This window comes from Callithrix jacchus, chromosome 4, assembly GCF_049354715.1.
Source record: "Callithrix jacchus isolate 240 chromosome 4, calJac240_pri, whole genome shotgun sequence".
Taxonomy (NCBI): Eukaryota; Metazoa; Chordata; class Mammalia; order Primates; family Cebidae; genus Callithrix; species Callithrix jacchus.
Window position 1 is genome coordinate 154,112,582 of NC_133505.1, and position 14,736 is coordinate 154,127,317.

At 31.9% G+C, this 14,736-nt stretch overlaps 1 protein-coding gene across 13 annotated transcripts in view; it reads left to right on the forward strand.

The window, feature by feature from the left end:
* STXBP5 (syntaxin binding protein 5) overlaps nt 1-14,736 on the forward strand; it is a 179,612-nt gene that overhangs the window by 124,804 nt on the left and 40,072 nt on the right. For 6 of the 13 annotated variants that reach the window (XR_013534619.1, XR_013534618.1, XM_078370269.1 and 3 more), the window contains one exon: nt 3,461-3,526. Coding sequence is in view for 8 of the 13 variants with exons in the window: in XM_078370269.1 (XP_078226395.1) it covers nt 3,461-3,526 (66 nt within the window). In the remaining 5 variants the exon portion in view is untranslated. Of the gene's footprint in view, nt 1-3,460; nt 3,527-8,274; nt 8,335-8,433; nt 8,482-14,736 lie in introns of all 13 variants that reach the window. The other 7 variants (XR_013534617.1, XR_013534616.1, XR_004742141.3 and 4 more) reach the window with 2 other exon arrangements.

Consider the following 14,736-nt stretch of genomic DNA (forward strand, 5'->3'; position numbering starts at 1 on the left):
TATTTGGTGACAAAGATTTTGGCTCAAAAAGCCTGAACTATTTATGACTTGGATCTTTACAGAAAACATTTGCCCACCCTCTCAATTAGACCATGGTACTGGATTAATGTGTGGTCTAATATTTACCTGGATGTAGTATGCCTCCGTTAATGGATGTATTGTTTTGAATAGCATAGGATTATGTTTTATTGAATATTTTAAATAGTAAATGTAGCTCCTATCTGAACTTTTGCAAGAGAAGATACACTTATCAGAATGGTCACTAAAAATTTAAAGGGGAGGTATTACATTCAGTGACAGTGTAACAACTCAAAAAGATAATTTATAGGTAGAAAGAGTCAATTTAAACCAAAGAAATAAGATTTATCAGCAGTACTTTTGAGTCCTGAGTATAGATTATAAAGATGATTATTTATCAGCAGTACTTTTGAGTCCTGAGTATAGATTATAAAGATGATTTACATATAGAACAAAAAACACTGACTCAAGAGTAGTTCATGTGAAACATAATTGGAGATTTTTGTTTAGGCATATCTAAATTTAAATCTCCACTCTTTTTATAACTTCATGATACTAGAAAGGATATTTTTCTGAGACTCAGTGCCCTCATTTATGAAATGAAGATGGATACTCCGTCAAAATATTGGTTTGACTATTAAGTGAGAGGACACATGTGGCTGCCTAATCTTGTGAGTGAACGTTGTTGGCATTCAGGTGGTTGTTTTTTGTTTTTTGTTTTTTTGAGACGGAGTTTTCCGCTCTTGTTACCCAGGCTGGAGTGCAATGGCGCGATCTTGGCTCACCACAACCTCCGCCTCCTGGGTTCAGGCAATTCTCCTGCCTCAGCCTCCTGAGTGGCTAGGATTACAGGCACACGCACCATGCCCAGCTAATTTTTTGTATTTTTAGTAGAGACGGGGTTTCACCATGTTGACCAGGATGGTCTCTATCTCTTGACCTCGTGATCTACCCGCCTCAGCCTCCCAAAGTGCTGGGATTACTGGCTTGAGCCACTGCGCCCAGCCCAGGTGGTTGTTTTGTTACTGTTGACACAACTTCATGTGTGCCAGTAATGTGGCAAAACTGCTGACTATACTCACGTGAGAAGCTTAGAACAGTTAAAACTATAGTTCTATGTTTATGTTATATTTTCTCCTCATTTTTAAAGCAGGGCATTATAAAAAGCAGATTTTGTCCTAAAACATGCAGAGCTTTTCCACCAGTTAAAAAAAAGAAAATCTCTAAGAGTGGCAATGAAGTAGACCGTTTCTAGAAGTAATTAGGTTTTTGTTCCTGTATCAAATGCCTAAAACACTGGGTGCCTCAGTTTCTTCTTCTGTAAAATGGGAATAATACTGTCTACTTCATTTGCTGCTGTGAGAGTTAAAGGAATTAAGCACTTAGAACCATATCTGGCACATAGTGAGCACTCAGTAAATGTCACCTAAGACCACTTAGCTAATTGGGTTGAACTATGTTTGAGCAAAGCCTAGATAGCCATATTGCTAGCAATATTTGTGGAAGGGATTCTGGCAGTAGTAACGGGGTGGACTTGGTTACATGCTATGAAATTCTTTCACGTCTTTATTCAACCATTCAACAAATATTGAGGCTTCTGTGTGCTATGCAAAACAAAGTTCTCTACCCCATGGAACTCGTATTCTACTAGAAGAGACACACACTTAAGAAGATAAGTAATATACAGTAGATTACATTAATAGTGCCAAGGGGAAAAATAATTGAAAGAGGATTTGAAATATTGGAGATGGAGTGTTAAATTTAAAATAAAATAGAGTGTTCAGATGACTTCAGGTTTAAAGAAAGTGAGAGCTATTATCCATGAGGATGTCTGGGAAAACAATCAATCAATCAAAAAACATTTCATGCAAGAGAACAAGCACCATTTGCTCTGAAGCAGTACACCTGGTGAGTTAAAGGAACAGTGAGGAGTCAATGTGGCTGGAGAAGAGACAAACCAGTGCTGAGCAAGTCAGCGAAAGCAGGAAATAGTCTGAGAGGTAACAGGATACAGTATACCATAGGATCATATGCATCACCCAGCCAAGTAGCTTATTTAACAGTCGTTTAATACCTACATCAAATCCTCTCTATGTACATTCTTTAATTCAACTCCTAACTGTTTATTCCTGGGCCATTGCAAGAATGATAACTGTATCATATAAGTTTAATAACCTTTTTAGTGAGTAAGTTTAGTAATTGTTATGAGGACCCTCAACTCAAACCTCGAAGTGGTTTTCCCTAAGTATAATCTTTAGTCGCAGTTGACAAAAATACCAAGGGGGTAAAATTTCAAATTTGATCATTTTTATTCAGTACTAGGCACATCATAAAACTGGAGTATATTATCACTTCTACTTACAGATCCTCTATCTTAGTGTTCTATCAAGAAAGACTACATGTATATAAACAAATATTTTATCAAAGATTAATGCATACCTATAATTACATCTATTATCTTAGAACTGTAAAAACCAGGTTTTCTTCCAGGACCATTAGTTTGATGAAGATTTTTTTTTAAACTGCTAATTCTCAGGCTGGGCACAGTGGCTCACGCCTGTTATTCCAGCACTTTGGGAGGCCAAGGTGGGCGGATCACTTGAAGTCAAGAATTCAAGACCAGCCTGGCTAACATGGTGAAACCCTCTCCCTACTAAAAACAAAAAATTAGCCGGGCATGTTGGTGTGCACCTGTAGTCCCAGCTACTCAGGAGGCCAAGACAGGAGAATCGCTTGAACCCAGGAGGCAGAGGTTGTAGTGAGCCAAGATTGTGCTACTGCACTCCAGCCTGGGCAACAGAGGGAAACTTAAAAAACAACAACAACAAAAATGACTAATTCACATTCAAGAACTTCCTATCTAATAAAGAAAACTAATATTTATCTCAAAATAGAAAACTTTTCTTAAAAGCCCGGTTCAGTACTCATGTTCTCAGAAAATCTTACTGTAAAAGTTTTCTCGGTGACTGTTGGAAATGGGACATCATGTCTTTTACCAAAGTAATAGAAAAGCAGATACTGGTGATAAATACACCTTCTATTCGCCAATGTGACACCTGACTTCTGAGGGTCAGCCATGTGACTCCTTGCTCAGCTAGTCCAAACTCTTGATGTGCTTTTATTTATAATGTTTAGACAATTTGCATGGGTTTTCATACCTTCAGTCACCAAGCAAATTTATAATCATATTAATTGTTTACTTGTATTTTATCATAGATTATATTTTTATTTGTTTTAACTGATGAGTGCTGTAGTAGTTTGAGGTGTTTTAGTATAAAATGTTTCTATCTCAAACCCAATGATCATGGTATAAATACCAACAGCCTGTTAATTTACTGGGTTCTTTTAAATGCACAGTAGTTAAATGTGTACTATAAATAAAAGACAAAACTGCACTTACATAAATTTATGGTGTGATTTGTTTTTTGTTTTTATTTTTTAGCTGGTCTATGTGATATTAGTGAAGGGACTGTTGTTCCAGAGGATCGCTGCAAATCTCCAACTTCTGGTAATTTGTTTTTTTATTTCATTAATAATTATGATTCTGCAAAATCAAGATAGCATACCAGTGTACATTTTTATATAGATATGCATTTAAAGTACATCTACAAAAACTTTTGTGTCATACATTTATTCTTAAAATCTTAACTGTATTCTTTGAATTCTGATTAAGTGGAAAGAAATCTATCCTGTGCTAAATAGAAATCCAAAACTTTACCTGCTGAGAATGATGTCATTGTTTACTTAATTTTCTTATATTTACACCTTTTTTAAAGAAAATATATTTTACTCCTTATCATTGGCTCAAATGTCTTAGTTCTCTACAATATTTAAATGTTATGAAAAATGTTTTTTAACACTTATAATCTGAGTGAAGATATTAGAATAATTGTAGACTAGTTACATGTATTTTTATTTATGATGAAACAATTTCTGATATACTTATGGCTGTATTAAAGCAGTTCTCATTTCTTATCTGTAGGTGGGTCTTTATGTGACCTATGCATATATTAATATTTCAAAAGAATATTATTTTTATTATCTTTGGACAATCTTAAGAAGATCCTGAATTTATTTTATTTTGGTTGATTGAAGCCTTGTTAATCCTTCATAAAGTTAACAGTATTCACCAGCTTTCTAGTGAAAAGATCATTCTTAGCCTAAGTAACACCATTGTTAAGACGAGTTTTGATCTTTCCATAACTGGTATACTACATCAGAAACAATTGTAAGAATGGGAAATACTGAGAAGAGTATTTTGTTTTACTCCCTCGGATTTTAGTCTAATGTTTTATTATATCTAGACTGCAAAAGCTTTTATGATGTTTTCTTTTTACAGTTGCATTTTCCTCATGTTAAACAAGTTGATTATTTCTTAAGGTTAAAATGTATCTATGCATTTTCTGACTTTCTTGTGCTTAAAACTTCATATTTAAATTTATTCATTAATAAAACATATGGAAGAGGTTCTCACATAATTAGTACCTAATATTAAATTTTAACATTGATAAAATTAAGTTCTCGTAAATAATATGGAGCAGAACTGTCTCCTGCCTCCTAGGACTGTTTATTTCTGAATTTAGAATTTAGAATTTTAATATATTTTAGTTCTTACTCTTCTTCTAACTACATAAAATAATGTTCTGACCTTCTCATCTTTCCCAAAATCCACATAAATGCATGTCAGTATGTTAAGGATATAAGTCAGGGTGGACAATTTGGATATGTAACATGTAATATATTAAATACCATCCTATGGTAATATATTTAGTATATTAAATACCATAGGATGTGTTTTAATAAGATTCAGCCCAAATAAATTAATACTCCTTTGATCCTAAGCCAGACTTTCAAAAAGTGGCTACATCTAGCTCTTTGAAATAACCAAACAACTGGTATTTGTAGATAAGAGTATATTTAAATCTAAGTATATAAATATAAAACGTAAAAGTTAAAAACCCTATATTTTCTCTTCCTCAAAACAGAGAAACTCAAACATGTTTAGGCATTTTCAAATATGTTTTGCTCTTTGGTCCATGTGAAAAGACAGTAATGGTTTTAACATGCAGAAATTGATATGACCCTAGATATTTCATTGTTTCTATCTCAGTATGTTTGAAATGCAAAGTAAAAATTAGGACTTCAAAAAATCATTGGTAAATCATATATTCTTATCATTAGATATAGAAACCTTCATTTAGTTTAGTCTTTGGTTATACTCGGAAAAATATAAGAATTCTCTGAGACATTATGTCAGTTTCTACATATCAGGAAATACTGTTTCTTTATAAAAAGTCAAACATTCGTAGGAAATAGTTGTTTCAGATAGCAGGAGACACCAGTTAAGCACAACTAGTAAGAACATTACAGTAAGGAATTAGAATGAGATTCTGGAAAACTATTTTAATATAAATGCTTTTGACACTGCATTCTTAATAGCTTGTGTGTGCCTTTCTTAACTTGTCCCTGTAAAAATTGTTAATAGTAATTTTTAGCATCTATTATGGGTTGTCTTACTCTGTATATTTGTAATTTTTTTTTAACCTTCATTCCTGTTAACATTCTAACAGGGAAATAATGAAATAATTTATTATTACCCCTCTGGCCAACACATGCAAATTCTGATTCACAATGGTCAGAAAATAATAACATTTGGAATGAGTTTTAAGAGAATCAAAAGGGCCACATGGGATCATGGTTTTAAAAACATAAAAATTAGTAATTAAATTACTAGCCTCAAATACTTTCTACAATGAGAATGATATAAAAAGGTAAAATAGTTAAGTGATGCATTATAGATTATGAAAAACGTATATAGATAATATAAAATAAGTTGGTATTTATGGGAAAAGCAGAAATGTATAAAAGTGGATTGGGAGTTAAAATGAGTCTCTCATAAATACTAACAGGAAGACCAATTTAGAAATGTAAAGTAGCCATATGCCTTTATCAAAACCAGTAGTTCATTTTAAATAATTCTTATATGAAGGGAAACTTTTTTGAAAAGCTTTTAAATATCATAATCAAGATTTGTGATCTCAGCTGTTTAGTTAATTAAAATCAAAGCTATCTTCAGAAATAGTCATGAGAAAATACATATAATGCATATAGATTGCCTTTTTCATTTATTTTTAAATAAACCAGTGGTCCCCCAATAGAGAAAGTTAATTCTGCCTACTGAACATACGCATCCTGAACAAATGAAGGGAGAGACTTTCACGTGATCTTTATGTCAAAGAACTCACTTAATTCACTGTGCACATTAGTATTGAAAATTTTTTAGTCCTGCATACAACTATATGTGTGCGTGTGTACGCACGCACACACACACACACATCATGTTCAAATAGTTTTTTAAACTGTTAGGTTATTTCAAACTGAAGAAAACCCAGGGCCGCACACACCATGATATAAATGGTGCCTTCAGGTACATTCATGATGTAAATACTGTGTGCACTAGAAAAACAATAAGCTGTGGATTCATTGTAGAAATTTAGTAAATATATTCAAATACGATAAAGTGAAAACTATTTTGGAGCTTTTGCATGAGCTGTCATAGAAGTTGTAACAATCAGTAGTAAGTATTTTTAGTTAGAAGAAAAATAAACCTCCTATTTTACTTACATTACAGCCTATGTTGCCTACTTATATTTGAAAATAGCAAATATTTTTCTAATTTTATTATCATATATAGATATGTTATCCTATTGCTTTAATATGAAATATATCAAAACTAGTATCAGTAATACATTTTTGTACATAAATGTGACTATTTTGTAGAGATGATAGTGATATTTTAAAATATGTATAGCATATAAACATTATGTTATTTAAATCAGAATTATATTTATATTAAAAGCAATTATACCTATTTCTTTTCCTGGAAATGTTACTGAGCTTATCATTATCTGTGTGATATTTTTTGAAGTGGGATTTATGAGGTTCTGTAAATGACCTTTAACAAAAATAACATGAACTTATAAAACTACTGTAAAAGTAATGGTTCTGCCAATGCTCGGAGGTTTTACTTGGTCAGAGAAAAGCTGTCAGGGACATTCACCACTTGACCAAGGGAAGGAAGTAGAATTTTAGTGGGGAGTGTTATATGTGGTGTCAGATTTTGACCTGATTCATTAAGATTCAGTGCCTTTACTGGGATATTTTTAAAGCAGAGAAAGAAAACCTTTTTATCTACTTCAGTTACATTCTAAGTATTTGCCTCTGGCAGAAAAGCTGTATGAATTAAGCAAATACTTAGAGAATCCTATATGTAACACACTCCACTAGTCAAAGGGAATACAAAAATGAATCAAATGTGGGCACTGCCTTTTGGAAGTTCATTCCAGTGAGGAGAAGGTCATATGCATGTAAATGTAAAATAAAAAGGTGTTAAGTGATGGTCATCATATGAGAAATATATAGATAAAACATTAAGGGCCCTCAAAGGAGGAGAAATGATTTATAGCTGAGAAGACTGTGAAAAATGGAATGGATGAGGTATTATTTGAGATGTGCTTTCAAAGAATAGATGTCCAAAAGTGATCAACCAATATACTACTTAGGATTACATTTATAATAAAAATATATATTATAAATTAAATACTATGAGAGATTAGAAATATTTTTAAGGAAAAAATTACCCCCAAAATTTTAAAGAAATATTAGATAAGATTATATAATATTGGGGGGTCACAGCCAAAATAAAGTTAAATATTTCTTACCTCCAAAAATTTAAGTAGACATTTGAACATATCTATAAATATAAGTATTTTCTTCAATATTTTAAAGATTCCTATGATATATATAGAATGAATATGTAGTTCTAAACTGTCAGTCTAACTCTAAAATAAGTTTTACCAGCAAAATTATAGTACAAGATCTTGGTTCTGCTAGAAAAGCCTTATTCAGTTAGTAATATCAAGAATTCCACATTTTTTCAAAGAAACAATTAAACACTATTTAGAGTTTTTAAAATATATTTTCTAACATACAATATATCAAGATTTGCCAAATTGTTATAGAGTTTAATATTTATATATACCAGGGACTATCATGAAAGATATTATACTACTTATTACTGTACTGTAATATTACAAGAACTGCTATTTACTATAGACATTGCCTCTGCTGTGGTCACTGACTTGAGAACTTGTTTTAAAAAGTGTCAGATTTTTTTATTTGTATATTTTTCTTGTTACAACTCAGTGTTTATGACTGACCATGTACCTGTTCCTTCCATTGTCTTCATTTGTGTAGGTTCTTCATCACCACACAATTCAGATGATGAACAAAAAATGAATAATTTTATAGAAAAGGGTATAGTATCTTGATTTTAAAGTATTTTCTTTTATGTTTAATTTATTTAGTTTACTTTGAATAGATTTTGACATTTTTATATCAAAATATTATTTTCAGTGAAGACCAAAAGCAGAAAGTTTTCCAAGATGGTAGCCAGTGATATAGGTAGGAAATAGAAATTTCTATTTTGTTTCTAATCCTTGCTATATGCAGTGCTAACCCAACACCAGAAAATTATTCATTGCATTGTATTTTCATGTAAATTTGTTGTTCCTGTGCTAAAAAAAATAATCTCTTGGGCTGTGTCTCTTCTAAACTCATGGGGCAATAATTATTAAAAATCAGTTCAATTGGGTTGCAGTTCTTTCTCTGACTTACAGTGTGAATTTCTCTGTTAATTTTATTTTTGCTCTACTTTAAAATAAAGCAGGGTTCAATTTATGCCATAAATAACACAATTTTATACTCTCAAGTTTTGAAGCAATTGTTTGTTTATAGTTTTATTTTTCTACCTTTATTCCATTTCTCTCATATTTTCAAGTCCCCATATTTCTAGGAAACAGTTTTCTGTAAGATTGACTCTTTTAGTCAGTAAGCTGTACAGCCTTTAGCAAGCTTAAGTAGGAATTTTCTAGGACTGCCCCCACTTCTGCAAGTAAAAAATGCATTGCTTCTTGTGATTGTTTTTGTGAATATATGTTGAGATAATTACTCAATCCAAAGTTCTCAAAGTTTAAAATTAGGGAACAAAATATATAATCAAACTTTGAGGACATAATCAAATTAGGATTTTAAGGTCATGGAAGTTCAAATGTTCTCCAAAGATTTTTAAAGGCTTGAAAAACACTTTTAGAGAAAGAGGGTAAGTTTGATCTTTGCTTTAACTTCAAAATTTTTATTATACAGTTACTGTATTTTTCCTCCCAAAACCTCTAGCGTATATTCCTTGAATCCAGTCAAATCAGATGAATTTCTAGGCAGGTGGAATAGTTCTGCTTTTTCTCAACTGATGATGTTTTAGATATGGTTAAGTTTTCAAAAATTCTTAGAAGTAACATCCATATTGTCTGTATTTTGTAAATTGAACCCTGTTTAGTCATGTTAATGATGGCTGACTGTTAGCCCCTGGTTATTTTTTAAATAAGGTGGTTTATTCTTGGGCAAAGGGCTCTTCATTTATGGAAAATCAATTGTTTGTCCTTGTATTTGTGGGTTTTTAGTGACTCTTTGGATAATAGTTGAATCACTGTAATTATGTACTAGCTGTATGGCATAATAGTCTTTAACCAATTTTGTTTATCTTAATAGTACATTAGAGGTTCTTTTGTTGTCATATTATGCAAAAAGTTAGAGAAGATTTTCTTACATACATTTTACTAAACAACTTTTAAAATTAAATTGCCTAGGGATTTTACTTTGCATGAAAGGGACTTCGTACATAAATTTTAAAAAATAATTTTTCTGTCTTATATTTTGTGCTGGAGTTTTATTTGTTTATTGACTACCTTCCTATTTTTTTTCTGTGTTTTAAATAGAATATGTAACATGAAATCCTTGAGCTTGACTATTTGAAAGACTACATTAGCAAATTTATCAGTGTTGATAATGTTATTGGAAGGATAGTTCTTTGATGGCATTCTTGCTTTATTTTTATCTTATCGGTGAGTTTTACTTTTTGTCATGCCAGTTCCTGTGGTTACATATTTTGAGGGAAGCGTGTTAACTTTATTCAACTTTTCAAAACTGTGTTAGTACACGGTTATGCATAGTTATTTTTAAACCTCAGGAACCACTGTTATACCCCCAATTTTTTCTGTAATTTTCTTTGGCTTTGATTGAAACCTTACAGTGTGTGCTTTTTTTTAATCACAAGATTTGGGTATATAGAAGGAAAGTTAGTGTCACAACTTTTTTATTCCTTCAAAGGGAGACTGCCCCATTGTAGACTGTAAAGTTTTTGCCATTGAAAAAGTGACACATTAGTTACTCTCTACATTAGTATCTAGTTTTGTTCTAAGAATTAGCATAACATATGCTATTGAAAAACATAAAATGTCAATGAAACATTGGAAAATAACTCATAGATCTTCTGAGGATCTCTCTGTCAAGACTGGTATTTTGTGTGTGAAGCTGTGGTGTCAAAAGTATTAGGATTTCTTGAGCATTTTGAGCTCACCTTATCATCCGATCGAGTACCTGCTATGAAGTATCCTGAACCTCATGAACTTACCACCTCTTGCTTCCTCAACATACAAGCATTTATAGCTTCAACTTTAGGTAGTTACGCAGTTGCCTTTTAAGGGAAAATATAAGAACTGGAACCTTCAGGGTTGCACTAGTCAAAGGGCTACCTTGAGTGGAAGGTGAGTAAATAGCTTGACCCTGAAAGTTTGCACTGAATTTTACCTGTTCTTTGAGAGTTAACTGCTGCTGGTGTCAGAGTTTTTGTGTCTGGGTGTGCTGTGGGTGGGTGTTACAGGATGTCAGTCACAATTTAATGGTTAACCGACGCATGGGAAATCAACCACCCTACCTTTTTTTTTTTTTAAAACTGCCTGACAGTACAGCTGAGATAGCTGAGACTATAATGATAAGCTTTTTTTGAATGTGTTTAGCCTTTATCTTGTAATGTTTCTGCTGTGTTCCAGCATTTTACAGATAATTTTTCTCAATCCACTCAGTAATCCCAGTGGGTTGATTACTACTGTTTCCCTGTTTTACAGATAAGGAAACTGAATATAAGTAACGTATCTGTTGGTACACAGCTAATAAATGAGAGCAGGAATTACCCCCAGGTAGCCCCACTCCACTGTCTGCCCTCTTAAACATTGTGCTATATTATCTCTTAATATAATTTACCAAAAACTATAAGGATTCAAAAGCAAATTCATGGTGTGGTTAATAACTAGGTAATTTCGTTATGGCCCTGTTCTATCTACATAGTAATCTGGACAAAAAGATTGGCTCATATTAAGTTCTTTGTTAGAGCCAGATCATGGATGCCATCCATCTTGGTACCAATCATCCAAGCATAATATAGTATCTAGAAGTCTACCTTCCTCAAATACTAGACTCAAGGGAAAGGAACCCTGGAGTCCCCTAGCCCATCTACCCAAAGCCCATCTTCATAGTTGATTTCTTGATTGAAAACTAAATCAGATGAATGATCCTGACAGTGACCTTGTTCTTGCATAAAAGCAGCCTATAAAGAAATAGCTTTAGTCTCATGAGTTTGACAGTAAAAACATAATAGAATAGAATATAATTGCAGCATCCACAGGAAAGCTTCATTCATGTAATATGTATGCATATGGTAATTTGTTTTGACTGTGTATACCTTTTAACTATTTCTTATTAGTAAAATCTTAATTATCAGCATTTTCAAAATCCATAGTTTTTCCTGTACTGTTGTAAATCACTTATTTACTCATTTGTTTTATAAAAATTTGAAAGTATAGAATTTTGCAAAGCTTTTTATTTTTAATTCTTATAAAAATTAGTCCTACAGTGCATATCTTTGTTAACAATGTATTAATCAAATTTTTCATGATATCCTTATGAATAAAATACAGTCTACATGCTAGCATTGTTTGATAAATTTGAAACTAATGATTAACCTTTTCTGAATATTATTCTATTTCATTATGGTTTGGTTTCATGCTGAAAGTAGATTTCTTGCTGGAACCCTTAGTCTGTGACCTGGCCTATATGCAGTTTTATTACTAATTTTCTTATAGGAGGAATGATTGCCAAATTCCTTCTGATTACCTCAACTTGTGAGGGGAAAATAATACTAAGGGTAAAAAATAAAAACTCAAAATTATGGTGACTTATGAGTGCTTTGCCAAAACAGGTAGAAATATTAGCTTCATTTATTGGGTACCTCATAAATTCGAGACACTATACCAGGTATTTTTTTCATGTAGTATTTATTAATAGAGGGAAAATTATACTTCCAAGGTCACTTTTATCACACCAATTCTGAGTTAGCATAATTATTTAGGTAAGGATTAACTTAGCAAAAACTGGAATAATTTTTGAATTCTGTTTAAATGACAATGTTTGTTCAAGTCCTGTTTTTATTAGTTCTCTTACACATGAATCTCTGATTGCTTTTTTAAAATGTTCCAGCATAACCAAACCTGCTCTCTGTTGTTTTATTCTACATCACTAACTCATTAACTCACAATATTTTAAAGCAGTTCTAACACCTTTGTTTTTCACAAAAAGATACTGACTCTCAGAGAAGTTAAGTGACACATCCAAAGTAATACCCCATGGTAATGACTTAGGATTAGAATTCAGGCTTCTTGACTCGTTTTACTATGTATACCATGTTTCACACTTCATATTCAAGTTTCCACTTTTTCTTTCTTATGTGATTGCTTTTTCTTGTATGTCTTCTCAATTCTTTTGTATTTACAAGTTGAAAAATAAATTCATCAAGGTTCATTTAAATTTGTTGCCATATGAATGAAAAAGTTTATATTAAATTAATTAAGTAGTATTTTAAGTTATAAAATTATTTAATTCATTGTAAAACTCAAAATAGTGCTATTTCTACTTTACTTTTCTCAGTATTCAACCTAAAATGTGTCTATTGAATTTGTAGAATTTAGCCTTTATATTCAGCCCACAAGATGGCTGTTGAAAGAAGAAATGCTCACTTTGAAAGGGATGATTAGTAGTGTACAACGATACCATTTTTACAGGTGGTTTTAATATTTTGTATTTTGAAAGAAAAGTATTACTTACCCTTAATTGGTCGAGAACTAAATTTTATAGGCAGATACTTCAAAATTATTATGAGTCTGAGTTCTAACAAATTTTTTTAAAATGAATAAAATCTGAAAAGTATTGACATGTTGTATATTTAAATTTAAATTTTGAATTTATTTTCTGTCAAATTTCTTAATAAAATATGCATCCTGGAAAGTCTGTCTTTCATATTCCTGTACTTACTATATGTGTACTTATCTCTTTTGAACTGTCTGTTTTTTATATTAAAAGGATTTGTGACGATCTTTCTAGAAATAACTTGTAGTTTGCTTCCTAGAATATAGAAAATTAGTCTGAGATAAAGTTATATTACTGAAATAAATATTTGTCAGCTCTTACTTGAGCAAAACTATAAATGTGGCAGTTTATGTTCTGTCATTACTTATTGTATTAGTTTGTTAGGACAGCCACTACAAAATACCACAGACTGGGAGGCTTAAACGATTCTGGAGGTTAGAAGTCCAAGATCAAGGTATCAGTGGGTTTGATTTCTTCTGATGCCCCTCTCCTTGGCTTGTAGACAGCTGTATTCTCATTGTATCCGCAGGTGGCCTTCTGTGCAGGGCAGGACCCTGTTGTCTGTGTATCCACATTTCTTCTTTTTATAGATCCAATTGGATTAGGGCCCAGCCTAAGGGCATCATTGTGACTTAATCACTTCTTTAAAGACCCTGTCTCCAAATATAGTAGAGGACTGGGGCTTAGGGCTTCTATATATGAATTTTGCAAGGACACAGTTCATTCCATAACACTTACTGTGTGAGGTTTATGTAATACCTTTTATTCTGTACAAAATTCTCTTTGAGATGTTGCAGAGTTTAATCATGGTGTTGTATTAGACATTAAGTTTTACAAATGTTTGGAAAGCAGATGGGGCAGGAAAAAAAATTGAAGAGAAAAGCTCTGGGAGTTCAAGAATGAAAAGAACTTGGTGTAGTCCTATCTTTACTGGACAAGTACTGATACCTCTTTAAAGATTTACCTCTATTTCAGGTAATAGATACAGATTCTGTGAGTATTTCCGAGAGTCATCTTTTTGATTAACAGGCCCGTATTTAATTTGCTCTCTTTTTCATTTTATTTCTTTTCATTCTATAGAAGTGTAACTTCGGTTACACTTTTAGTTCATTCATTTATTCATTGTGGTGTTTATTAAGCACACATTAAGTGCTGGACACATACATATACAGTGTTTTAAAAGATAAATTCTGTTTCTGAACTCCTGGAATATTTTAGCAAGGGAGATAGCCATTGATATTATTATTTCTAATGGCTATTAAATATGTGTGATAAGTGACAAGAGAGTTTCTACTTCCTGGTTCCACTTTTCCTCTTGAATTTCTTGCTATATCCTGCAAACTGAATTTTAATTTACTATCTCAGTTTTATTTAACACAAATACAGTCCAACATTAGCCCTTTCAAGAGAGTAGTGATGGCTCTCACAAAAGTAATATTGTTATTTTTTCTAATTGTTGAAACTCAGTATAAACAAAAATCAGTTTGCTTCATTGGCAGCTTCATTGTACAGTCATAATTTTTTTTTTTTACTTTTTACTGTTATGCCATTTTTTACTATAAATTTCAAATTCTAAAAAGTGAAATTATACTTCTGTTTTTTTTTTCTTTCAAGAATGTTTGT